At 35.4% G+C, this 25,964-nt stretch overlaps 4 protein-coding genes across 4 annotated transcripts; 2 read left to right on the top strand and 2 right to left on the bottom strand.

Annotated features, from left to right (window-relative positions):
- The first annotated feature begins 1,060 nt into the window (after positions 1-1,060).
- On the top strand, positions 1,061-4,440 carry LOC107781645 (GDSL esterase/lipase 7-like). Its single transcript, XM_016602383.2, has 4 exons — positions 1,061-1,468; positions 2,606-2,854; positions 3,107-3,359; positions 4,178-4,440. The coding sequence occupies exons 1-4, from the start codon at positions 1,106-1,108 to the stop codon at positions 4,390-4,392; spliced, it is 1,080 nt and encodes a 359-aa protein (XP_016457869.2). The 5' UTR covers positions 1,061-1,105; the 3' UTR covers positions 4,393-4,440.
- A 1,244-nt stretch (positions 4,441-5,684) lies between these two features.
- On the top strand, positions 5,685-9,735 carry LOC107781669 (uncharacterized). Its single transcript, XM_075234377.1, is given in 8 exon segments — positions 5,685-5,940; positions 6,115-6,428; positions 7,828-7,864; positions 7,946-8,182; positions 8,286-8,333; positions 9,175-9,393; positions 9,395-9,487; positions 9,490-9,735. Coding segments are annotated over 8 exon segments (1,158 nt in total). The 5' UTR covers positions 5,685-5,868; the 3' UTR covers positions 9,628-9,735.
- Positions 9,736-11,209: 1,474 nt separating this feature from the next.
- Positions 11,210-14,234, bottom strand: LOC107781677 (biogenesis of lysosome-related organelles complex 1 subunit 2). The gene is made up of 3 exons (XM_016602415.2): positions 14,076-14,234; positions 12,657-12,792; positions 11,210-11,600 (listed from the first exon to the last, which is right to left on the bottom strand). Exons 2-3 carry the CDS (start codon positions 12,732-12,734, stop codon positions 11,334-11,336), a joined length of 345 nt encoding a protein of 114 aa, XP_016457901.1. The 5' UTR covers positions 12,735-12,792; positions 14,076-14,234; the 3' UTR covers positions 11,210-11,333.
- Positions 14,235-25,172: 10,938 nt separating this feature from the next.
- LOC142171890 (uncharacterized) lies at positions 25,173-25,712 on the bottom strand. The gene is made up of 2 exons (XM_075235602.1): positions 25,611-25,712; positions 25,173-25,529 (listed from the first exon to the last, which is right to left on the bottom strand). Exons 1-2 carry the CDS (start codon positions 25,710-25,712, stop codon positions 25,173-25,175), a joined length of 459 nt encoding a protein of 152 aa, XP_075091703.1.
- Between the last annotated feature and the right edge of the window lie 252 nt (positions 25,713-25,964).

Here is a 25,964-nt window from a genome sequence, read left to right as displayed (position 1 = left end):
TTTAAGTCATCTTGGAAATTGTGTGATGCTTACTCTCAAGGGACGTGTAAGTGTTGGTAATTCCTAGTTGGTAGTAATGCAAAGTAAAAGATTATTTGTGGGTATATTTTTTTCTTAGTTGTTTGTCTTATGTAACATATGAAAGATTCATATGGATCAGGAAAACTCTCTTTTCCTCCATATATTGAGTTGTCCTTTATTAATTAGGCTAGTAAAAGAGAGTGGCTTCATAGAATATGTATATTATCCATTAATATATAAAAGTTATACACTTTGTCGGCTATTACTTTTGAGAGCTGCTATACTCATGTATAGTTTTTCCTAATTTTAATCCTTGTAGCAGTTGTGATATAATTTCTGTAACAACTACAAATTATTAATTCTTCCTTTTGTAAACTAGCTAAATGACGATAAACTTGTACATCAATGGTCCAACGTATATCAACATATATAGGAAGCGTCCATTGACAGCAAGGAACTAGTCGAAAATATGAGCAGCACATAATCAACATGGATAAGTTCTCTAGAATATTGAGAAAGGAGACAACTCAAGATTACGTACCTTTCTTTTCGATTAAGCAAGTTCTGATAAATGCCGTCTGTGCAGCTTCAGAGCTTACCCGCAGACTGTGAACTGAGTTAAGTTTATCAAACGTCATTTTTGCCGAAAATATTCATTAAATAATTAACATTTTTCTAGAAATAATATCTACATATATAATAAATTTACAAGCTTTAATTAGATACTCTCTAGCGCCATAATAGAACACATACAAGTTCAATACAGTTCATGCAAGACGTGCACGCTGATGTGGGCAAATGTGAAAATCGCAAATGAGACAAGCATATATCGAGTCAAATTTACCAGAAGAAAACGTGAAGATCGTGTAACTTTGCCAAAAAATGGGATAAAGTAATAACAGACTCCAGAACACCAGTTACGTACATGTCGCCTAGCTCAATACTTTTCTCTACATTCTTTTTATATTTTTGGTTTAATTACTGTCACATTTCATCCGTGCCTTCATTCTCTTGTTATTTAAAGTCAAATATTTGCCCCTTTTTAAAAAAAAATCTTTTCATTAGAATTTCGAGTAAACGAATAATGACGGAGAAATTCAGGCCTCTAGCATTCTTGATTATACTCTTGCTCTTTGTTCAGTCAGTCATATCAGAATTTCCTCTGGCACCAGCATTATATGTTTTTGGGGATTCATTATTTGACAGTGGCAATAATAATCTTTTGCCAACTTTTGCTAAGGCTGATTTCAAGCCTTATGGTATAAATTTCAATGGAGGAGCTACTGGAAGGTTTACAAATGGGAAAACTGTAGCTGATTTTATTGCTGAATTTCTTGGATTACCGTTTTCTCCACCTTACTTGAGTTTACGAGGTTCAATAAAACTCACAGGGTTAAATTATGCATCTGGGTCGTGTGGTATTTTACCTGAAACAGGAAATATCATCGTAAGATCATACCTTTTTGTGTTTTTGTTCATTTGCTTTTGTTTAACTTCACATTTGGAAGGAAATAAATTACTAGCTAGCTGTTCTAATCCTAATAGTTGAGCTTTTATATATAGCATGAAATAGTTTTTATAACGAGGCGCATTCGATCATGAATAGGTATTTCCTGCTAACAATCTTCTCTTTTTAGCACTTCATTTAGTTCCAAAAGAATTATGATTACAGCCGGCTGGGCAAAGGGAAAGAAGAGAGGGGTGGTCCGAGAACAACAACGAAAGAGTACTTATAGCCCCACTCTCACTCTTCCCCGCGCCTTTTTGTTAACCCAACCCGGAGAAATGCATAACTCATTTTTTAATGTATAGATAGAGCCAAGATCATCTAAAAGATAAACCATAAATAACTTAGATGCAAAACTACACAGAAGGTAATTATATTGTACAAATAGAATAAAACTATTTTGTTTGTATAAATATAGATAATTTCTATTGTAATCGTAAAGGTAGTTTTTTTTTTCCCTTTTTTTTTTTTGGGAAGTCATCACGTTCAAATCTTAGTTGTGGCATTTTTGTAATTTTTCCCTTATTAAAAAATTATATAAAGGGGTTCAACTGAATATCCTTCGTCAAAAAATTATACTTGCAAATAAAATAAAATATTTTTAATTTTGTATACTTATAGATAGTTTCGATTGTAGTGGTAAAGGTAGTTTAATTTTTTTGAAGTCATTGGGTTCAACTCCTTGTTGTGGCATTTTTGCAATTTTTCCCTCATTAGAATGAAATCTTTGCACAAATAGCCGATCATATTCATTGTTTATTTTTTCTAGCTATATACATAGTTTATATAATGATGATACATAATTATACACATATAGTGCATAAATTATGCATATATTATAGCTCCGTCGGCTATTTTTAGTTTAAGCGCTTGAATGAGCGGCTATTTGAGTTAGTTCTTCTATTAGAATTTTGTCACTTAATAGCTATATAGTGGAACTAGTTATCTTAAAAATAAAGCATATAACTTCTTAAAACATATTGAATTATAGTTATAAAATTTATTTATATTTCAATGTATCTAAGTTAAATCCTAATCCAACTAGTCTGACTTATTTCGTTTCCTGATTTTTGGCAGGGGAAGTGCCTGCATTTATCTGAGCAGGTTGATTTATTCCAGCGAACGGTGGAGAAAGAATTGCCTAAGCAATATGATGATCCTGAGGAGCTTTCCAGTTATTTGTCAAGGTCCATTTTTCTCATCTCCACAGGCAGCAATGACTACGTAAACAACTACCTACAGCAAAACTTCTATGACAAAAGCAAACACTACAGTCCTGAATCCTTTGCCAAACTTCTCATTGATGCACTTTCTCAACAATTTCAGGCAAGCCCTAGCTCCTTCTTAAAAGTATAAATAACTTTTATACTATCAGTATAATTTAATCTGGTTTAGCAAATTACCACGTGTTAAAATAGGTTAAATTAGTGTTTATTCTATCTTATTTTTTAGGTCACTCATTTTACTTATTGTGAAAATTACCCGTAAATGTAAAAATGCTTTTACACTTTCAATATAGATTGAAACAAACTCGTTTAAATATTATTATACTGAGCATGAATATTGTGGGTTGTGCAGAGGTTATATCGACTAGGAGCAAGAAAGGTAATAATGTTCGAGATAGGGCCAATTGGTTGTATTCCATCACTTACAAAGCAGCTAAAGCACAATGGACTTTGCGCTGAAGAATATAACAATCTTGCAGTAATCTTCAACAACCAACTCAGTGACATGCTCAAGAATCTCACTTCAACTCTCCGAGGCTCGGCACTTATTCTTGGCCATGCTCACTGGCTTGGCTTCGACGCTGTCACCAATCCTTCTACTTATGGTAATACAATCAAACTTCTCTGTAATATTCTCGTTTATTTCGATATTTTTTTGTTACTATAGTAAAGTATTGTTATATAAAATATATATTATAACATAACATGAAAATTTGGTTCTAAAAAAATTGATTATTATGAAGTGTTGTTATAGAGGATGATTGTTATAGAAAGATCTGACTTTATATATCTAAAGTGATAGATTAATTTTACGGATGATTATGCATCGAACCACGGGTCTATTATAGAAAATCATTAAACTAAATTTAGTAGCTAACAAGTACATTTATGTAATCTTATATTTCACATCAAAATGAAAATCACAAGAAATTCACTAATCTAGCGTCGGAAATTACAAATAATTGAGCTGCTACATTAGATAAGACTATCAAGTAAGCACCACTACGTCACACATCAAATCCATATCCACGTCACAACACATATATGTTGTCATCATTTTCCCATTTCTCTCAATTATTTACCTCCATTTAATACATAGTTTCCCGTTTTTAAAGTTGAAGTTTATTAGCAGACATAAGATATTGCCACGCTTATTTTAGTTTAATTTTATCTTATGTGGCAACTTAGTTGTAATTTCCGGTGCCGGGTTGACTAATTCTTTTGGATGATTTTCGTTTTATGCGAAGTATAGGATACTTAAGCTTGATGTAACTTACTTTTTTTTTTTGGTTACAAAAATTAATTTTATGACTTTGTTGCAGGTTGATGATCATCTGTGAAATCAACCGATCCAATTTATGTGTATTTGAGTCAAACATGATTAATTGCTTGGAAGAAAATTGAAATATTTTCTCTTTTGTAGGTTTAATGGATCTAATTGGCCCATGTTGCATCACCTGGGCAAATGGGACATCAGCTTGCATACCTGAACTTTTGCCCTGCCGCAATGCAGAAAAACACTACTTCTGGGATGGTTATCATCTTACTGAAACCGTATATAGGGTTATTGCCACAAAATGTTTCAATGGGACTGATGTTTGTATTCCCAAGAATATTAAGGAGCTTGTGGAAGATTGACAAATTAAAAACTGTTCATTAAGGAAAAGAGTTATATATATATATATATATATATATATATACAAGTACAACTACGTGCTTGTAGATCATGGAAAATGGACTTGGAAGAAGTTAGAAAGTTGAAAAGCGGACCAGTAGAAGTTTGATATGAAGGATGGTTTAGTTACTTAGTGTTTTCATTTATCAAAACTCCGTTAATAATGAGAGCTCTATTGATATATATAAAGAGTACAAATATATGATGAGTAGTACTCGAACAGTTATATCAAGTTGCTAGAATTTGTTCTGATATTTCTGTCTTGGTTATAAGCGCGCGGAGTAAGAGTCAGAATTTAAAGTTTATGGGTTTGAGATTCTAAACTTTTTAAGATAATGAGTTCTAAATTAGTAATTTGTACATATTAAATAAATTTCTCAAAACAAATATAGAGCTTAGATCACACCCCTAGGAGTGCGGCTCTTTCCGGACCCTACGTGAATATATGCGGGATGTTTCGTGCATCGGGCTACCCTTTAGAAGCAACGCTAAAATTGTCTCTTTGTATCATGGGTTCGAGCCGTAGAATCATCCCATAATGCTTGTATTAGAGTAGGATGTTTACATCATAACTTTGGGGTGCGAGCCTTATCTGAACCATACGTGAATAAAGAATACTTGTACACGGGGTTGTTCTTTAAATATAAAGCTTAAATCAAAGTTATCGAGTTCAGCCGAACTCGTATCTTCAAGGCAAACTCCGTTCCTTAAGTGGCTCTTTGGATTTAAATGAGATTTTTCATATTTACTAAGTGAGGAGTAAAGCTATTTTTATCAAAAGATTTCTCATTTTCAGAAATTAGTTCGGCAAACGGACTTGAGATAACGAATAGTTAAAACAAAACAAAAAAGAATCAACAGGTAAATTAGTTTTGATTTGTTAACATAAAAATTAAACTGAATAACTTGTTAACCAACTAAAATTTCCTAAGTTTCGATTTATATGTTCTATTTTTCATTTTGGTATGTTTTAGAAAGCATGTAATATTTCAATATTAATTCTACTATTTAAGTTTTACCCTTAATGACATTGATATTTAAGATTAAAAAATTCAAAAAGTATTTTAAATTTATTATACATGCTTTTGGTTTAAGATTTTAAGATTTAATGTTGTTAAATCAAACTAAAATACATGTAAATAAAACCGAGTAATGTAAAATAAACATATCGTTAAAATGGTATGCCACGGACCCATGGTGCTACAAGCTGTACTAAGAGGACTTTAGATAGACATTACGAGGTAACCATTCACACAGATTAGCTCCTTACACAGACGCGTGTCAAACAAAAACACCAGAAAAAAAAAATCTCTTTTTCTCCGTACAACTTCCATACGTCTTAACGCCTGATTCCATCCTATACTTTATAGCCGTATTTTAATTGAACACAACATAATATTGGTTCAAATTTGCAGGCTTTGTCCAAATCACCCACATACATGTTCCTATATGTATCACGATTTCGTCACGTATTTGTAGGAAGGCGAAGCTGTTCTTGCAAACATATTTCTGTACGTATACAATTTAAATATATCAATTATTTGGGAGTGATTTTTGGATAATTGATTCGTTATACCAATTGTTTTTTCTCTCAAAGTATAGTTGGTCCAAACGCGGATAAAGGAAGATGGTGTTAAAATAGTTGTGGAGTTATTGATTGATTGATAAATTTGTACATACATTAGATAGGGGAAGCGATGGGAGCTGTAACGTCGTCGATGGCGGCAAAGTTTGCATTTTTTCCGCCAAATCCGCCGTCGTATGGGGTGGCAGTGGAAGAATCAACGGGAAAACTTAAGATGACAGAGGTGGTGCAGAGGGAAGACGTGGACATTTTGAAGCTAGGGACGAAGAGAGGGACGGAGATTATGGCCATGTACGTGAGGAATCCGGCGGCGAAACTGACGCTGCTCTACTCTCACGGCAACGCGGCTGATTTGGGGCAGATGTACGATTTGTTCACCGAACTTAGTCTTCATCTCCGGGTCAATTTGATGGGGTATCTTTCTTTCTTGCTCCTTTTTAAAAAAAAACTCTCTGGTTACATTTTATATGGCATTATTTGACTAGATATATAGCTTTTTTTTTAAAAAAAAAAAGCCTTTTCATAGATGCCAAAAGTATTGTATAGTTCTTAAACATGCCATGACATCTATATGGCTATAAAAATATTTTGTTGAAGATAAATTGAAAAGTTTGAAAGTTAAATTATTTTTAAATATAGAAAGTTATTATTCTTTTTAGAAATAACCAAAAAAAATAGTGTCAGATAAAATTGAACAAGTCAGAATAGTGTCATATAACGCATTAGAGTTAAAACGAGGCCAAAAACAGCAGAATGAGCATAGAGATTCAGAATATAATATTTTAGGATGTGTTATTGAAGCCTGTTCTGTTGGAGCAGAACCGAATTATTGGTTCAACAGAAGAATCAATTACTATACAACAAGGTGGATGTGTTTATCAAGACTTTTGCTGTCTGTAGAGGAGGTTCGTGAACTCCAAAGCAGTACTCGAGCTTCTTAGTATGTGCATCTGTGTGTACATATTTACATAGTAAAAGAAGATTTAAATTTATATCGCACTGTATAATTTTCTACATATATACATACATATAGTCTAAATTCAAAACAGTGAGTTGTTTATATGCTGGATTATATATGTGCTTGCTAATTTAAAATAGAATGAAGCTACCTTAAGTGTAATGTAGTTGATTAATCCAGAGATTCAGGAATAAGCTTGTGGTTGCTGCAGTAAATCTTTTAGTATCACTATCTGATGTGTAAACTGACCCCGAGGAGATAATCTATTATTCCTAGTTGTTTTGTATATGCTCTCTTCATGCAGAGACAATAGTGGATAAATGATCTCCTCACTGTTGTTGTGATATTACCCTCCCCCGCTATGAAAATTTGACATTGCAGTGATACTTTCACGTGGTTTAGGAACTACTATTTCCAACCTGACCTGGTGGATATGCCTTAATGTTGACAAAACTTGCTTCTTTTATGGTAAACATAAGCTTTCGTCTTAGTTATGTGGTTTGTAAAAAGTGACAGAACATGTAACATTGACATATATCATCTTGGAAATCTCTCATGCTCGTCAGAGACTTCCTGGTCTTCAAAGTCTGGGAGATGCTCACTTTTCATTCTCCACTGGATTTCTTCCTCTCCTCGCTTTTAATCTGAGTGCCTAATTTTATTTGAACGGCACCTTTGGGCAGAGGAAGCTTGAAGGAACAGTTGCTGCAAGTTTTGGAAAGTTTGCTTAGTCTTTCTTTTTGTGGAACACTGAAAGTTTTGACTTTAAATCCCACCCTTAATTTATTTAATAAAAGATAGACATATGGATCCAAATTACCTCAAAATTTCTGAGTTTCCTCTCTTTTCTGGCAGGTATGACTATTCAGGGTATGGACAGTCCACTGGCAAGGTATGAAATATTTCTTTAGATGATTAAGTTTAGGCAGTTCAAGAAGAAATTATTTGATTCTGTATTCTTATTTTGCTATAGCCAAGTGAGCAAAACACTTATGCCGATATAGAAGCTGCATATAAGTGTCTTGAAGAGACATATGGGGTGAAGGAGGAGGATATAATATTGTATGGGCAGTCTGTTGGTAGTGGACCAACATTAGATTTGGCATCCCGCTTATCAAGATTGAGGGCCGTGGTTCTACACAGCCCAATTCTCTCTGGAGTTCGCGTCTTGCATCCAGTTAAGCGGACGTACTGGTTTGACATATATAAGGTTAATGCTCTATTCGTGGCAGTTATGTGGAGCTTTGTTTGACCTGATTTTTTATGTAATATTATTTTGTATTTAGCTGTTTTTCTTTCTTTTCTCTATGCAGAATATTGACAAAATACCATTGGTTGAGTGTCCTGTCCTCATTATCCATGTGAGTATCCATTTTTTCTTCATAAATATATCACATTTCCTTAGGAATTTTTTTTGTCAAGGATTGGTAACTGTTGATAAGTAGCAAAACTGATTCACTGGTTCAAGCCTGCAATGGAGCAGGCACCTCTGCCTGCGATCACAGCTGAACATCTGTTTGGCAGTTCCTCCTCCAATTTCCATCTTGTTGCTCTTTTACGACTCCTCCATATCTGCTGAGTGCTGTCCTTATTCTAAGCCAAATTCAATGTGACTTTTGGTTACAAACTGATGAGTCACTTGTTTTTACGGGTGGTTGTGTTTTGGGGAAGAAATTAGAGGTTGGACTAATATCGCGTGTTCTTTGCTATTGTGCCTCCGGTTTGACCAAGTTAAGCCTCCCACTAGGAAACTTGTAATCTCATGAGGGAGTTACAATTCAATTTGCTCCCTTATTCCTCTTCCTCCTTCCAGTCTTCCCCTGCCAGCTTCTACTACACTCCTGTCCCTGCCATTTTTCTCCACTTTTTTTTGTAGTGCATTTTGTTCGTCTCTTTTCCTTGTCCTTACATGATTCCTTATCTCAATGACAAAAGTCTTGTTTTAGTAATTAATCATGAAGTTATGCCTTTGTTTTTCAATTGATTGTTTTCCAACTAGTGAATAGTGTAAAAAATTAACTCTATATCATGAAGCTATCCTCAGAAATTGAGTCAGTATCCGAGAGAATGGTAGAGATAGAAGACCTGTATAGTTTGGATGGATTGATTCCTTGGGCAGAATCAAGTACTGATATGGTAGCACTTGATTCTAGAATTGCTAGCTGACATTCCCATATGAACTTTTTTGACATTAATTTCTAGGGCACTGCAGATGATGTTGTGGATTGTTCTCATGGTAAGCAGCTGTTTGATCTATGCAAGCAAAAATATGAACCGTTGTGGGTTGAAGGTGGTAACCATTGTGATTTGGAGCTGTACCCCGAGTACATAAAACATCTGAAGAAGTTCTTATCAGCTGTTGAGAAATCTACGGTTTCTAAAAATGGAAATGCACCAAGTACGGACCAAATAGATAAACTTGAAACATCGAAATAGCAGAGATTATAGACGCAGGCCATGCAAACACCAGGAGGAGAAATCTAGACCAAGTACAGAAAAGCAAGAGAAACCCTATAAACAAGCACAGATCAGAGAGATTTATCAAGAGCTACTAGCATGGACAGGAACGAAACGTCAACCAAGAGTATCGATCTAGCAGAAAGGACCAATAACAATTTGAACCCACCAGAGAAAGCAAGAAACATGTTTGTATAGATTTTCTACTTTTTGGTATACTTTGTGTACATGAGATTTTCCCACTTCAATGAAATTAATTTTCTTCATAAAAAAGGAAAGCAAGAAACAGCATTTATCTTTCATATTATACTAGCTGGACTGTCTTTCATCTTTTGTTTCCTTGGGCTAATTAGCATGATCTGAAAATAAAACTTAAATCATATCACCATAGAGATCAGAGGGGGTTTCGATTTTGTCTGGCAAATTCGTGTTGTGTATGGTTAAGCTTTTAGGTTTCAAGACCTTTGCAGATTCTTGAATTTAGTTCTCTTTTTTAAGTCTTTAGCTACCACCATATGTTTAATAACACCAATTTTGAGATAGAAAACATTTAACTGTGTATGTTCTCCCCTACGAATGAAGTTGTGGAGACCCTTCCCAGGTTTTGGCATCTTTCATTCCCATGAAAGAGATCCCAGGTGTAGTGTCTGTTCACTTTGAATATCTTGAGGCTAGAATTTATTGATGTTGAAGAATCAGCAGATGAATAGTGGTTAGGATAATATATCAATCAAGTGAATAGAGAGTTGCCCTTTTTTGATTAATCTGGTGATAAATTTGATTGTAGTCAAGTTGTTTTGAGTTTAAAGACGAAGATGCCTCCAACTACTTAGGGAACCTAGCCAAATATGCATAATAGTGTAGGGATTCAGGTAGCAAGTCCTATTCTCAGACCGGTTGTGGAGGAGGAAGACTCCACACCGTGGTTCTTAGCCACGTGCTCTATTTGAAAAAGCATTTAACAGTATGTTTTTTAAATTTTTTTATTTATAAGGTAAAATTTTGTTACTAATAAAGTACCAAGATGGTACAACATAGTACAAACCGCAAACAGGAACCAAACAAACAGCCTACTCATTTTTCCTCCTAGCAAATCCATATACTGATTCATATTCTCTAGAAGACTGCTGTTACACCAAAAATAAAGATTATGAAGACAAACTATTCCTAGTTCTAGAGAGATGCTCCTTTTGCTCATCAAAATTCAAAACCTGCTTTGTTCCTCCCCAGCAAAGCAGTATGTTCTTTAGTTACCTTAACATTTACATTTGGTACAGACCCAATTAGATTATTTCACTTGATTCGCACAAAATTCTGAAAAGGATCATTTTCTTAGAACAGTTAAAGTTTAATTATAATATGAAAATTATTTTCATAAACTAAACTAGTTAAATTGATTAATTTTAAGATCACTCATTCAATAATCATTTAGTTGGAAAATTTAGAAATGACTAATTTTGATCCTCCACAAAATCAAGAATCATTGCAGCACACGATATTGGATTGGGGTAAACACTAGGTAGAGTAAATTCCCCCCCAACAAGAGCAAGATACACAAAAAACTATTGTACCCAAAAACTGAAAAGATGAGTCAAGAGTAAAGACAGAACAAAAGAATCATATATATTGCAAAAATAAAAACAAGCAAAATCCAACAGAAGTTCTTCCAAAGACTTCTTACCGGGATTTTGTTAGTTGTATACTCAATAGCCTCCTTTCTATTTGACCTTATCAAAAAAACAAACAAAAAAATAGCCTCCTTTCTATTTGAGATAAACAGTTGCTAAATTCATCTTTTTATTTGTATGGAGTTTCTTGATGACATACAAAAATCAAGTTCGATTCAATCCAGCAACAGCTTTGAGGATGTAACAGTAGAAACAAAAAGAAGAATTACAGTTGATTCATGATGATGGAATTTGGCACACAGACTGCACTTTGGATTCCAGCAAGGAAACGTACTTATCAAGCATCGAAATTACAGCTTCAAACTCTGTAACTTGCTGCTCTATTGTATCAATTTGTTGAACGTACTCGTCAAAGCTGCCACTTTTAGACTTCAATTGCTCCACAAAGATCCTCAATCCTGAAGCCACATCTCCAAAGCCTTTATATTCTTCAGCAACTCTTGTATTCATTTTCTCCACTATTCCAAGTACATTGTTGGTTTCCTGGTATGAAATTCGCAAAGCAGCATTATGATAAAAGCAGAAATTAACTTCAGTACCAGCACAACAAGTAACAGTTTTTGGATTTTAGACTAACATAATCCATTTTGAAAGTGTATGTTTATCACCTAAACACAGCCGAATATTTTACAAAGATGCAACAGCAGTCATATTAGTGGCTGTACTCACAAAGACCTATCTACTGGATATGTCACTACGATGCAGGATTCATTTTAAGCGATGAAAAACGAAGATGCTAGAAGGTTCATGGTAAAGGAAAACTTTAAATCAAAAGAAGACAGAACAAGTAAAGCTAAGCAAACAAGAATTCTTCTACGCTCTTGTCTGGATCTGGCTTTGCTTGCTTCCTCAAACGAATGGCTAATACTGCTTTTGAGTGAACTAAAGGGAGGAATGAGGGAGTTACTGAAACAACAAACACTTCTTTGCCTTGGATGAAACAATGGGGTCACTTATCCTATCTGAGCAAAACAACTGGTCAGGTTCCATGAAACTTTACTTAATCCATGATCTTGAATTGGGCAATAATGATTTCTAATAAACCAGAGGCGGGAACGAAATCTATGAACCAACAATTTCACAATAATTTCTCCTTGCAACGAATAGTTACCATTAACTGATCATTTGTGAGCTAAACATCTGGTCAGATTCATCAAAAGAGCAATTTTCCACTTTATCCATGCAAATTATTTCTTGCCTGCCCACTACGGCTGTTTTTGGGATGGCAACCTTGCAGTATGTTTACAGTGAGAAACATGTAAGGAACGGTAAAATTCCTTACAAAATTATGTCCATGGCTCCATGCTGCTAAGGTAAGTTAAACACTAATTGCAAATTCAGTAATTAGTATATGCAAAGGCGGGACAACATATGAGAAAGAAAGAAAAACTAATTTATACAAAAGTTTATCATATCTAGGCTAATGAGAAACCCATCCAACCCCCCCGCCCCCTTCACATCCCCAACAAAAGAAAGAAAAAGAACCAAAAGATATACAAAGCAGCATTTTGAAAAAATATTCCAAAAGCTTTCTTATACCTGGAGCTCGCCTCTTATCATCATGGAAACATTGGTGAAAAGGTCATTGAGTGACTCGGCCAAGGGGTCCTGCTCCATCTTTTGAAGCAATTCACCGTCTAAGAGCTTGATGGGTGAGCAAAAGATATTGCACTTGCTGTTGGAGTATTTTAAGAAAATAAAAGCAACAAAAATAACAATTTTGGTATAATTTGAGGATACAATGCCAAGAGTGAAATTTCTAATGAAGAGATTGACTGTAAATTAATTACGTCAGGGCAAACAAGAGAAAGCCAGGCAAGACATTTGATCGGCTTCAATTATTACTTGAGTGCTAATAATACATGAATATAAAAAGAATGTCTAAGATGAGGAAAACTACTGCTCAAAGTTTGGAGCATAAGTGGAGTAGACTAGAGAAAGTTCATACTAAACATCAAGATAGTATGTGAAGAATAGCTGTTGCTACCATTGCCTAAATCTTGCCTCATGTCCTGAAGCCACCATCACTCAATTCATTATCAAGTTCGACAGTTCTATCTAAACACGTAACTTTGCTTATTTATAAATTCAGGTTCAGCACTTGATGTTTATCAACTACTTTTAAACAGCTAATCCAAATGGACTCTAACTTCCCAATTAATGAGCGAGAGTCGTTATTTTACAAACATCCCAACTCTTACTCGAATCACTCGCTCAAATCAACACTTACACATTATTATCAGTTTTAATACTAAAAAAATTCATCAAAACACTATCTAATTTGCCATAATTATTATCAACCTTTAATTAAAAAAATCAAGAAATATCGTCCATTCACCAGCCAAATACTAGAAAACAAGTGAGAAAACCACTTATTTTCCTAGAAAATAGTTTCCTCATACCATAGGACTCTTTACCTCTTTCAAAATAGAACCCCCCCCCCCCCCCAAAAAAAACAAAAAGGCTTCAGTTTCTTGTGAATTTTGATGCATCCATGAAGTCCGAAGCTAGTAGTAAAGAAAAATCTCTACTTGTCCTATACCACTAGTATACTGGGAGTTTTCCTATTTGATCAAAACAGTTATTATTTAAAAATAAAAAAAACAGAGTTTGCATCAGGTTATCATAATGCTATTCACAATAACCTATGTATAGTTCAACAATCGAACTCTCTGGTTTTCATGAATTAAAAGAAACAGACTGTTTATAACAAACTTTGAGAAATTTGTTGACAACTCATTATATAAGCAACAATTAACACTCGAACGCACGATTTTCTAACCAAAGCTTCCATTTTTGCCCCTTTTGTTAAAGAAGAAAATTTCGCTTTCAATTGGGTCCAATAATCTTCAACAAACGGATTCAATTTGAGCTAACTCTTTCCCCAGTTTATGAGAGAACCTGAAATACTGAACTATAAAACGAATCGACAGACATATAAAGTAGAACTATAGATACCTTCTTCGGAACCGGAGAAAGATAAGTATGAACGGAGAGTCCCCTTCTGCTGATGATGAACAAAATAGGGAGTCAGCAAATCAGAGGACAAAGGGGACATTTGCTGGGTTCGTATCTCCTAAACACAAAATTGATTTATATAAGCTCACATATGTTATAAAATAAACACAGTAAAGTAAAGACAAGTATAGAAAGAAACTGATATATTATTCAACTTCAAAATTCTGTACATAATGAACTGAATTCTCCTCTATTTATAGAAGAAAGGAAGCTGCTGTGTAAGCTGCTACTGCAAGCTGCTGTGTAAGCTGCTTGTAAGTTGCTGCTGCAAGCTGCTTGTAAGCTTCTGCTCTAAACTGTTGTGCCAGATATAGATAATCTTCTATCATGGGTAATATTTATCCATAGCGGAGTACCGAAAGGATAAGCTTCTCCAGGAGGCTTATTTCCAATAGAGTACTAAATAGATAAACATATTTATGGCGGAGTCTTATATGGATAAACTTCTTCAGGAAGCTTATTTATAACGGAGTACTAAATGAACATCCATAATATAATATATTCATAACACTCCCCCTTGGATGTTCATTTAAAAGATAATGTGCCTCGTTAAAACCTTACTGGAAAAAACCCCGTGGGAAAAAAATCCTAGTGAAGGAAAAAGAGTACACATATTTAGTAATACGCATTGCTAACTGCCTCATTAAAAACTTTATAAGGAAAACCCTGTGGGAAAAAGAGTACATCGCGTATTTTACTCCCCCTGATGAAAACCTTGTTTCAAATATTTAAGTCTCCGCATTCCAATCTTGTATACCATTTTTTCAAAAGTTGAAGTTGGTAAAGATTTGGTGAATAAATCTGCCGGATTGTCACTTGAACGGATTTGTTGCACATCAATGTCACCATTTTTCTGAAGATCGTGTGTGTAGAATAATTTTGGTGAAATGTGCTTCGTTCTATCTCCTTTTATAAATCCTCCCTTCAATTGGGCTATGCATGCAGCATTATCTTCGTATAAAATTGTGGGTCTTTTCTCACATTCCAAACCACATTTTTCTCGAATAAAATAAATTATTGATCTCAACCATACGCATTCCCTACTTGCTTCATGGGTAGCTATTATTTCAGCATGATTTGAAGAAGTAGCAACAATAGATTGTTTTGTGGAGCGCCATGATATGATAGTACCTCCACATGTAAATACGTACCCGGTTTGAGACCTAGCTTTATGGGGATCAGATAAATAACCTACATCTGCATAACCAACAAGATCTGTACTATCTTTGTTAGCATAAAACAAACCCATATCAAGAGTTCCCTTTAAATATCGCAATATATGCTTAATCCCGTTCCAATGTCTCCGTGTAGGAGAAGAGCTATATCTTGCTAGTAAATTAACAGAAAATGCTATGTCAGGCCTTGTAGTATTAGCAAGATACATAAGTGCACCAATTGCACTGAGATATGGTGTTTCAGGACCCAGGAGTTCCTCATCCTCTTCTGGAGGTCGGAATGGGTCCTTATTCACTTCAAGTGATCGAACAACCATTGGTGTACTCAATGGGTGTGCTTTGTCCATGTAAAAGCGTTTTAAGACCCTTTCTGTATAGGCAGATTGATGGATAAAGATCCCGTCTGCTAAATGTTCAATTTGCAGACCAAGACAAAGTTTTGTCTTCCCTAGATCTTTCATCTCAAATTCTTTCTTAAGATATTCAATTGCCTTTTGGAGCTCTTCTAAAGTTCCAACAAGATTTATGTCATCAACATAAACAGCAAGTATAACAAATTCTGAAGCCATTTTCTTTATGAAAATACATGGACAAATAACATCATTTATGTAACCTTCTTTCAGCAAATATTCACTGAGGCGATTATACCACATGCGCCCAGATTGCTTTAAACCGTACAAAGATCTTTGCAATCTGATTGAGTACATTTCCCGAGATTTTGAATATGCTTCAGGCATTTTAAATCCTTCAGGGATTTTCATGTAAATTTCATTATCAAGTGACCCGTACAGATAAGCTGTAACCACATCCATTAGATGTATTTCAAGCCTTTCACATAAGGCTAAACTGATGAGATATCGAAATGTTATGGCATCCATAACGGGTGAATATATTTCTTCATAATCGACTCCAGGTCGTTGTGAGAATCCTTGTGCGACAAGGCGAGCCTTGTATCTTTCAACTTCATTTTGCTCATTCCTTTTTCGCACAAAACCCTATTTATGACCAACTGGTTTTATACCAGCAGGTGTTTGGACTACTGGTCCAAAGACCTCTCTTTTAGCAAGTGCGTTCAATTCTGATTGAATTGCCCCTTGCCATTTTGGCCAATCAGATCTTTGTTGACATTCTTCGACAGATCGGGGTTCAAAATCCTCACTATCTTGCATAATGTTAAGTGCAACATTATATGCAAAAATATTATCCACCACTATTTCAGATCGATTTAAATTAATCCCATCACCAGTAGAACTTATTAAAAGTTCTTCGCTCACTTGAGTCTCGGGTTTATTGATTTCTTCAGGAATCTCATAACTAATCAGATCTTGGGTCTCTTCAGGAGATCCCTTCATAATATCATTTTGATCATTTGTCGATTTTCTTTTTCTAGGATTTCGATCCTTAGAACCCATAGGCCTACCACGCTTCAGGCGTGCTTTAGGTTCACTAGCTCTCATGCTAATAGATGGTCCTGCTGGGACATCAATTCGAATAGGCACATTCTCTGCAGGGATATGTGACTTAGTTATCCTTTTCAAATCAGTAAATGCGTCTGGCATTTGATTTGCTATATTCTGTAAATGGATGATCTTCTGGACCTCCTGATTACATATAGGGGTACGTGGATCAAAGTGAGATAATGATGAAACTTTCCACACAATTTCTCTTTTGATTTCCTTTTTCTCTCCCCCTAATTGTGGGAAATTTGTTTCATCAAATCGACAATCTGCAAATCGAGCAGTAAATAAATCTCCCATCAATGGTTCAAGATAGCGAATAATAGAGGGTGATTCAAACCCAATATATATTCCTAACCTTCTTTGGGGGCCCATCTTACTGCGCTGGGGTGGTTCTACTGGCACATATACAGCACATCCAAAAATTCGTAGATGGGTAATGTTTGGTTCATGACCAAAAACTAATTGTGACGGAGAATATTTATTATAATGTGTTGGTCTGAGACGGATAAGTGATGTTGCGTGTAAGATAGCATGGCCCCAAACAGTAGTGGGCAATTTTGTTTTCATAAGTAGTGGTCTTGCTATCAATTGCAGTCGTTTAATAAATGACTCTGCAAGGCCATTTTGAGTATGAACATAAGCTACCGGATGTTCAACTTTTATCCCAACTGATAGACAATAATCATCAAAAGCTCGAGATGAGAATTCTCCAGCATTATCAAGGCGAATAGCCTTTATAGGATAATCTGGGAATTATGCCCTTAATCGAATTATTTGGGCTAATAACTTTGCAAACGCCAAGTTGCGAGATGATAATAGGCACACGTGAGACCATCTTGAAGATGCATCTATTAGGACCATAAAATATCTAAACAACCCACTTGGTGGGTGAATAGGTCCACATATATCCCCATGTATACGTTCTAAGAAGGTAGGAGACTCAATGCCAACCTTCATTGGTGATGGTCTAGTGATCATTTTGCCTTGATAACAAGCATCACAAGAAAATTCATTATTTGTAAGAATCTTCAGGTTCTTTAATGGATGCCCACTCAAATTTTCAGTAATTCGTCTCATCATTATTGATCCAGGATGGCCCAAACGGCCATGCCAAAGCACAAAAGTATTTGAATCAGTAAACTTCTGGTTTACGATAGAGTGTGTTTCAACTGTACTAATCTTTGAATAATATAAGCTAGAAGATAAAGTTGGTAACTTTTCTACAATGCATTTCTGGCCAGAAATATTCTTTGTAATACAAAGATATTCCACATTCATTTCATCTATTGTCTCAACATGATACCCATTTCGGCGGATTTCTATAAAACTCAACAAGTTTCTTCGGGACTTGGAGGAGTATAATGCATTGTCGATAATAAGTTTTGTTCCCTTAGACAGAAATACAATAGCTCTTCCGGAGCCTTCAATCAAACTTATATTACCAGAAATTATAGAAACATTTGCTTTTTCCTTATGCAAATAAGAAAAGTATTTCTGATCTTTGAATATGGCATGAGTTGTCCCACTATCAACTACACAAATATCTTCATGATTGGTCTTTGATCCAAACATAATTTGAGGATTATCCATATTCTCTTATACTTTCAAAGTATTTGCTCGAGATGGCAGAGTCTCGTGCTGATAACGTGTTATAAAATAAAGACTGTAAAGTAAAGACAAGTATAGAGAGAAACTGATATATTATTCAACTTCAAACTTCTGTACATAATGAACTGAATTCTCCTCTATTTATAGAAGAAAGGAAGCTGTTGTGTAAGCTGCTACTGCAAGCTGCTGTGTAAGCTGCTACTGCAAGCTGCTTGTAAGCTGCTGCTGCAAGCTGCTTGTAAGCTTCTGCTCTAAACTGTTGTGCCAGATATAGATAATCTTCTATCATGGGTAATATTTATCCATAGCGGAGTACCGAAAGGATAAGCTTCTCGAGGAGGCTTATTTCCAATAGAGTACTAAATAGATAAACATATTTATGGCGGAGTCTCATATGGATAAACTTCTTCAGGAAGCTTATTTATAACGGAGTACTAAATGAACATCCATAATATAATATATTCATAACAACATAGGCATTTTTACACATTATTAGTACAATGAGTTTAACTGTTGTGCACTGCATGTAATGATTATTTACCTAATCAGTTCATTTAAAAGATAATAACAAATAATTGTATCTATTAGTTTATTAGAGACCTAAAATAATATTAATAATAATCTATTATAATAGGTTAAATTGTGTAAAAAAAAAATTATGACACTATCAATATATATAACTTTAAATGACACCTCATTTAAACTCGAAATGATAATCTATGCTGGTAGAAGGTTAGAGTTACTAGTGCCAAACTATTAGGCATAAATTGGTCCAAACATTAGTATTATAATAAGTTTAACTATGTGTTATAATTTAACCTGGCACATCAATGTTAGTCAAAATGTGCTAAATCATTTTAAGTAGGGGTGCACATGGACCGGGTTAGTTCGGTTTTTATCAAAACCAAACCAAACCAAATATATCGGTTTGGATTGGTTCGGTTTTGTCGGGTTTTCAGTTTTTTTTGTTACATGAATATTATTTCAATCTTACTTTATTAAAGTTATAGATATAGTTTTGATAAGTGAATATATGTTTAGTAAATATTGAAAAAATTGTCAAACATATGATCTATTAAAATATTCTAATGGGATAATTGTTTAGTAACACATGATAGTTATTTTCTTAGTCGTCTAACAATAATTTTTCGTTAACGTACGCTTTCAAGGTTAACACATGATATGATCCCAAATATTTCTACATTTTTTAAAGAAAATTCAATATAAAGTTTTAAAAATATATATATAAATTAAATATTTATATGTCGGTTTGGTTCGGGTTTTTTACACAATACCAAACCAAGTCAAACCAAACCTAGTCGGATTTTTTAATCGGTTTGGTTTAATTTTTCGGTTTAGTGCGATTTTCCGGTTCGGTTTGAACACCCCTAATTTTAAGAGTCATGAGATAATTTCCAAAGTTACTCAGTATGTGCTAAATAATTTTAAGAGTCATATTTTTACTTATTAATATAGGTTGAGAAATATTTTGGATAGTGTATATCATAGTCTAACCAATCTATTTGACAAGTAAAGATTCAAACCATTGAAACCAAATCGTTAATTATACAACTTATTAAACCTTCAAAATCACTTACTAAACCATCAAAATTTGGACAAGTTAAAAGGTGTTACATAAATTTGAATTAACGAGAACATCACTAGCTCGGCAATGGCGTTGAATACCAGTCCATCTATATAAGCATTTTTGGAGCGATTGGCGTGCTGTAAAAAAATACGAAGAATTAACCCAAATAGCTACACATCTAATTTTTAAAATTAAAAAATTTGCTATAGTCGGTGAATATATAATATATTCGTAATTTATGTATTACATATATATAATTATATATAATCAATGTATAATCTATGTCTACTGACTAGAAAAAGTAAGCATTGAATCTAGCCGAATGTTTGTGTGACAATCCCGAGTTATATCACCAGTAGCTAATTTGGCATCTTTAATCTGATTTAAACTTAATCTTTATATCTAAGTTTGTTTGTACTTTAGCTTATCTCTCAATCTGTCCAAATTCGTTGGGTATTTTTCACCTCTCACTATTCAAACTAAGTGAACTTTAATCGGCATTTTAGATTGTATTGAGTTTTTTCAAATGTTTTATTTTTAAAGTACTCCCTAGTCCCTTCATATGGTGATCGACTATAGAGAAAGATAAAATTTCACCCACTCTCATCACCAATATCATAAGAAAGTCCTGTACAAAGTGTCGAGTGTAAAAAGCTTCTGGACACGAGATTTCAAATTTGAAATTGAAGCCATTTTTTTCCACCTCTGAACAATATAACTGAAATAAATGAAACATGCATATCCAGGAAAATACGAACCATATTGGGTTTATACTGTTTCCACGACTCGTGACATCCTGGTCACACGAAGGCAACAAGAACCTTTGCGTCGAGGCCTCCCCTCAAGGGGTCCCAATGCATAAGCAGAAATTCATATGAACCAACATATAAGTTGAACTTCATACCAGCTTACTACGTCTAACATAGCAGTCTGTAAAAGGAAAATTGCCAAGATTACGAGCTCTGAGTGAGCTTTGTTTGTCCCCAATAGAGGATTAAGAAGTTTCTAGAATATGCAGCTCGAAGAAAGAGAGAGAGAGAGAGAGAGAGAGAGAGATGAACAATAGGGAGTCTCTGATTTGGGAAAATAAAAACTCAACTAACTATTATTGAGCATTGTACACTTATACACATAAGCGACCAAAAATATTGAACAAAAAGTAAGCGACCAAAAAGAGTGAACAAAAAGTAACAGCTAATCTAACACACCTAAGCTAACAGCTGGAAATCCATAACTAATTAACTGTCTAATGCTCTGCTGACTCAGCAAAAGTATACAAGTATAAAATATAAATATAATCTCAATACCCTCCCCCCTCAAGTTGGAGGTGAGGCAATCACAACCAACTTGCCAAGAACAGAAGAATGTTTCACCCCAGTGAGAGCCTTAGTGAGGACATATGCAAGTTGCTCTCCAGTGCTAATGTGATGCAAAGAAATAAGGCCCTCCTGAAGCTTGGTGCGCACAAAGTGGCAATCCACTTCAATGTGCTTTGTTCTCTCATGAAACACAAGGTTTCTAGCAATATATAGGGCAGACTGGCTGTCAAAATGCACAGGTATGGGCAAGGAGACTGGAACAGTGGGCTCATTAAATAACATGTGCAACTAGACTAGTTCACTAACCACCTTCCTAAGTGCTCTGTACTTTACTTCTACTGAGGATAGGGAAATGGTTTCTTGTTTCTTAGACTTCCAGCTCACAGGGTTGCCACCTAGGAGAACAATGTAACCAGACACTGATCAGATAGAATCGGGACAAGCTGCCTAGTCAGAGTCACAGTAAGAAGTAATGGAAAGATCAGCTGCATTGCTGAAATATAAACCCAAGATAGGATCTTTCTTGAGGTACCTCAACATGTGGTAAGCTGTGTGTAGATGGGGTTCCCTGGGGTCTTGCATAAATTGACTCAAATGTTGAACCCCATATGTTATATCTAATCTAGTGTTGGTAAGGAAATTTAACTCTCCAATCAATTTTCTATAGAATGTAGGATCATATAGGGGACAACCCTCTTTAGCCTTCAGTTTAATTATTAAATCAAGAGAAGAGATTAGGTTAGTTGAATGTAGACATGCATACCCCTTCTGCATATCCAAAACAAATTTTCTCTGTGATATAATGATGCCATCTTCCTTGTAGAGGACCTCCAGTCCTAGGAAATAATGTAGCTACCCCAGATCATTAATTCTGAATCTCTCATGTAAGAAAGCTTTGAGCAATCAGTCCTTGTGAGTAGGACATCATCAATATAAAATGCTACAAAGACAGTTGAGGGATCGTGTTTCTTGTAGAACAAGGATTAATCATGCATGGAATGTGTGTAGCCCCTTGAGTACAGGGCCTCAGTCAACTTATCATACCACTGCATGCTAGCATGCTTCAACCCATAGAGGGACTTGTCCAGCCTGCACACTAAATTTGGTGACTGCACCTCCAGTCCTGGCGGGGCATTCATGTAGACTTCCTCATGCAAATCTCCATGGAGGAATACATTATTTACATCCAGTTGGTAAATCTTCCATCCTTTCTTAGCTGCAATGGCAATCAAGAACCTCACAGTGGTCATCTTGACCACATGAGAAAAGGTCTATGTGTAATCTATGCTAACTTGTTGTGTGTACCCTTTCACAACTAACCTAGCTTTGTATCTTTCTATGCTACCATCAGATTTATGTTTGACCTTGTACACCCACCTACACCCAATACCCTGCTTCCCCTTAGGCAAAGGAATCTAGTCCCAAGTATTGTTGGCATACAAGGCTTCAAATTCTTGAGTCATAGCACTTTGTCAAGCAGGACACATGGTTGCCTCTTCATAAGAAGTTGGTTCTCTATCATGACAAATGTTTCTTACAACATGCTGACTATTAGGGTATAAATTATCAAGAGCAATGTGATTATTTTGTGAGAACATAACATGAAGGGAAAAGGTAGAATTTCACTTAAAATTGGGTAGATTACATACATAGTCATTCAAGTGAGAAGGAACCTTAGGCTTCATGCTAGATCTTCTCTAGCCTAAGGGCTCTATGGTAGAAGGATGAGACTGAGTAATTGGAGGTGATGTGGAGTGATGGAAAGGCTCAGCAGGAGCTTGTGACTCAAAATAACAGGGTGTATTGGAGGAAAAGATGGGTAACACATCAGAGAGAGGAGGTGTGGTCTTAGAGGAAGAAGGGGTGACAAAATTGTGTCCCCTTGGTCACTTATAGGATATGTTGAAGAGATAACAGTTTGGCCAGATGGATGATCAGCATTAGGAACAGTACGAAAAAATGGGGGTAAATTCTGCACATCTGAAGTAAGGGTGAAAGGAAAAATGAATTCATGGAACATGACATCCCTAAAGATAGACATTCTCTTAGTGGCTAGACTTAGTACTTTGTAAGCCTTTGTTCCAAAGGGATACCCCCACAAATACATGTGGAGTAGCCCTTGACTCAAATTTATCCGTGAGGAGTTTAGGCACAATAGGGTAGCATAAACAACCAAAGCTTCTCAAGTGAGAGTAGGTAGGTTTCCTGCCATACAATAGCTCAAAAGGACATTTATTATTTAAAGGTATTGTTGGGAGCCTGTTAATTATGAAGGTTACTATAAGGACACATTCTCTCCAGTATTTTAATGGTAATTTAGACTAGAAAAGGAGCGCATTTGCTACCTCAAGTAGGTATTTGTGTTTTCTTTCTACCACCCTATTTTGTTGGGGTGTGTAAGGACATATTTTCTGGTGATTTATACCCTTTGATTGGAAGAAAGAAGAAGCCTCATTGTTAGAAAATTCAAGGCCATTATCAGTCCTTACATACTGGATGTTGGTTTGGAATTGGTTTTCTGACATGCTCACAAATGTTTTTATGACCTGAAGTGCATTACTCTTGCAACTCAGAAGGTGTGTCTAGGTTGACCTACTTTAGTCATCCACTAAGGTGAGGAAATACTTAAAGTTATTGTGAGTAGTCACATGATAGGGACCCCACAGGTCAACATGAAGAAGTTCAAAGATTTTGGTGGTACTACTTATTTTCTGAGGAAAGGTGAGTCTGGGGTGTCTCGCCATGGGACAAATAGAATAAAGAAAAGATTGTTTGGAAGAAAAGGATGCATGTATAGTGGAAATGCCTCTCATCTTGTTGAAGGGTACATGACCAAGTCTATAATGCCATAATAGATCCAAACTATCTCTGAGGGAAGAAAAGGAAAGTAGAGTAGAAACATTGTCTTTATTATTGCATATGAAATTATTTACAGTAGGATGGTGAGAATAGGATAGACAGTGCATTGCATTAGTATCACCGGCATGACTAGAAAAACAAGGAAATGCATATTTTGAAACAAAAGTGATATTACCTTTCTTTATACATTGAGAATAGAGAAAATAAAGTCCATTTTACCAATCTCTAGAGGCCTCTTCAGTGAAGGGGCTACAACAGACAGGAAGTGTCAGAAAAGGATGCAATATACTTAAGATGTACTGCTAGTGAAATGATGGAAACCATGTTAAATTTGAAAGATGGTATAAACAAAACTTTGTGTAAAGTGATCTTAGGGGCCAGAAGTACATATCTAATTTGAGTTACTTTAACTTTGTAACCATTTGGAAGTTTAACAAGCAGGGGATATGGTAGACTTATGATATTTCATAGATGAGTTTTATTAAAAGTCATATAGTGTGAAGCTCCTGAATCTAATATCCACAAGTCAACTTTTGTATTGAAACACTTGCATGATGGATTATCAAAATCAATGGAAAAAGTACATGCGATTGTACCTGCAAAGTTCATATAGCTCCACCAAAAATACATGCATTGTTTTCCCATGCATTCCCATCTTCAAAGTTTTGCAACAGGCTGAGAATCTATCTATACTGTTCCTTTGAAAGGCTCATGTTCTGGTTGTCTCCCTAATGATCTTATTCTTCTCCTTTGGTTGATAGCATGTCTGATGGCATTCCCTGCACACTTGCCACAGTGTTTGCCACAATGCTCTTCCCTTATTGAACCTCATGTTGTTGTTGTTGTTGTTATACCCATGTGAACTTTGTTTGTACTATTGTGGACCTTATCCAAAGCCTTGAGGGTATCCATGTAGCTTGTAGCATCTACTTTGGTATGTCATGGTCGTTGTAGTGGTCACAAAATGGTCTAGGTCTGTTGTTTGGAGTCTGATTCCCACCATATGAGTAGTTTGTCTTGAAGGTTCCTCATCCTAAATTGACATCCAATGCATCATAATCAAAATTCAGTTGGTTTCTGGGCCTGAATTCTCTTTGCTTCTCCTCCTGTATCAGCAAAGCAAAAACATGTGCCATGGAAGGCAATGGGTTCATCATGAGTATGCTTCCTCGAACAACTATGTAAACCTCGTTAAGTCCCATTAGGAACTGTATCAATCTTCTATCATGCTCTGCCTTGTGCATGTTTTCCTTTGCTCCACAAGTGCATACACAACTACAATGAGTTTTGGCACTTAGTGTATTCAACTCTTCCCAGAGTTTCTTCATCCGTGTGTAGTAATCTGTGATGTCAAGTACTCCCTGACTCAAATCATTAATCTCTTTCTGGATTTGGTACAACTTAGCTCCATTAGTCTAATCATATCGATCCTCCAATTCTTTCCACAACTCAACGGAATTATTCACATACTCAACACTATCTGCGATATCCTTTTCCAAGGAGTTCAGAATCCATGAAGTAACCATGTCATCACACATCTCCCGCTGGCGAAAGCTTGGAGATATCATATCAGGACTTCTACACTCTACGTTGATAAAACCTAGTTTATTTTTTACTGAGAGAGATCTCAAAACTCCTCTTCTTCATGAGCGATAACCAACTCCATCGATAGGAACAGGTACTAATGTAGAGCCCGGACTATCAGAAGGATGAATGTAAACAGGACTAGTCACATCAATTACCGTTTGTGTGGTCGTCGTCGTTGTCGTTTTGTCAGTTTAATTTAGAACCGTCATGGAAACAGTGCTAATTACCGATTA

Source organism: Nicotiana tabacum, chromosome 17 (assembly GCF_000715075.1).
Source record: "Nicotiana tabacum cultivar K326 chromosome 17, ASM71507v2, whole genome shotgun sequence".
Lineage (NCBI taxonomy): Eukaryota > Viridiplantae > Streptophyta > Magnoliopsida > Solanales > Solanaceae > Nicotiana > Nicotiana tabacum.
This window is presented reverse-complemented; position numbering and strand designations above follow the sequence as displayed.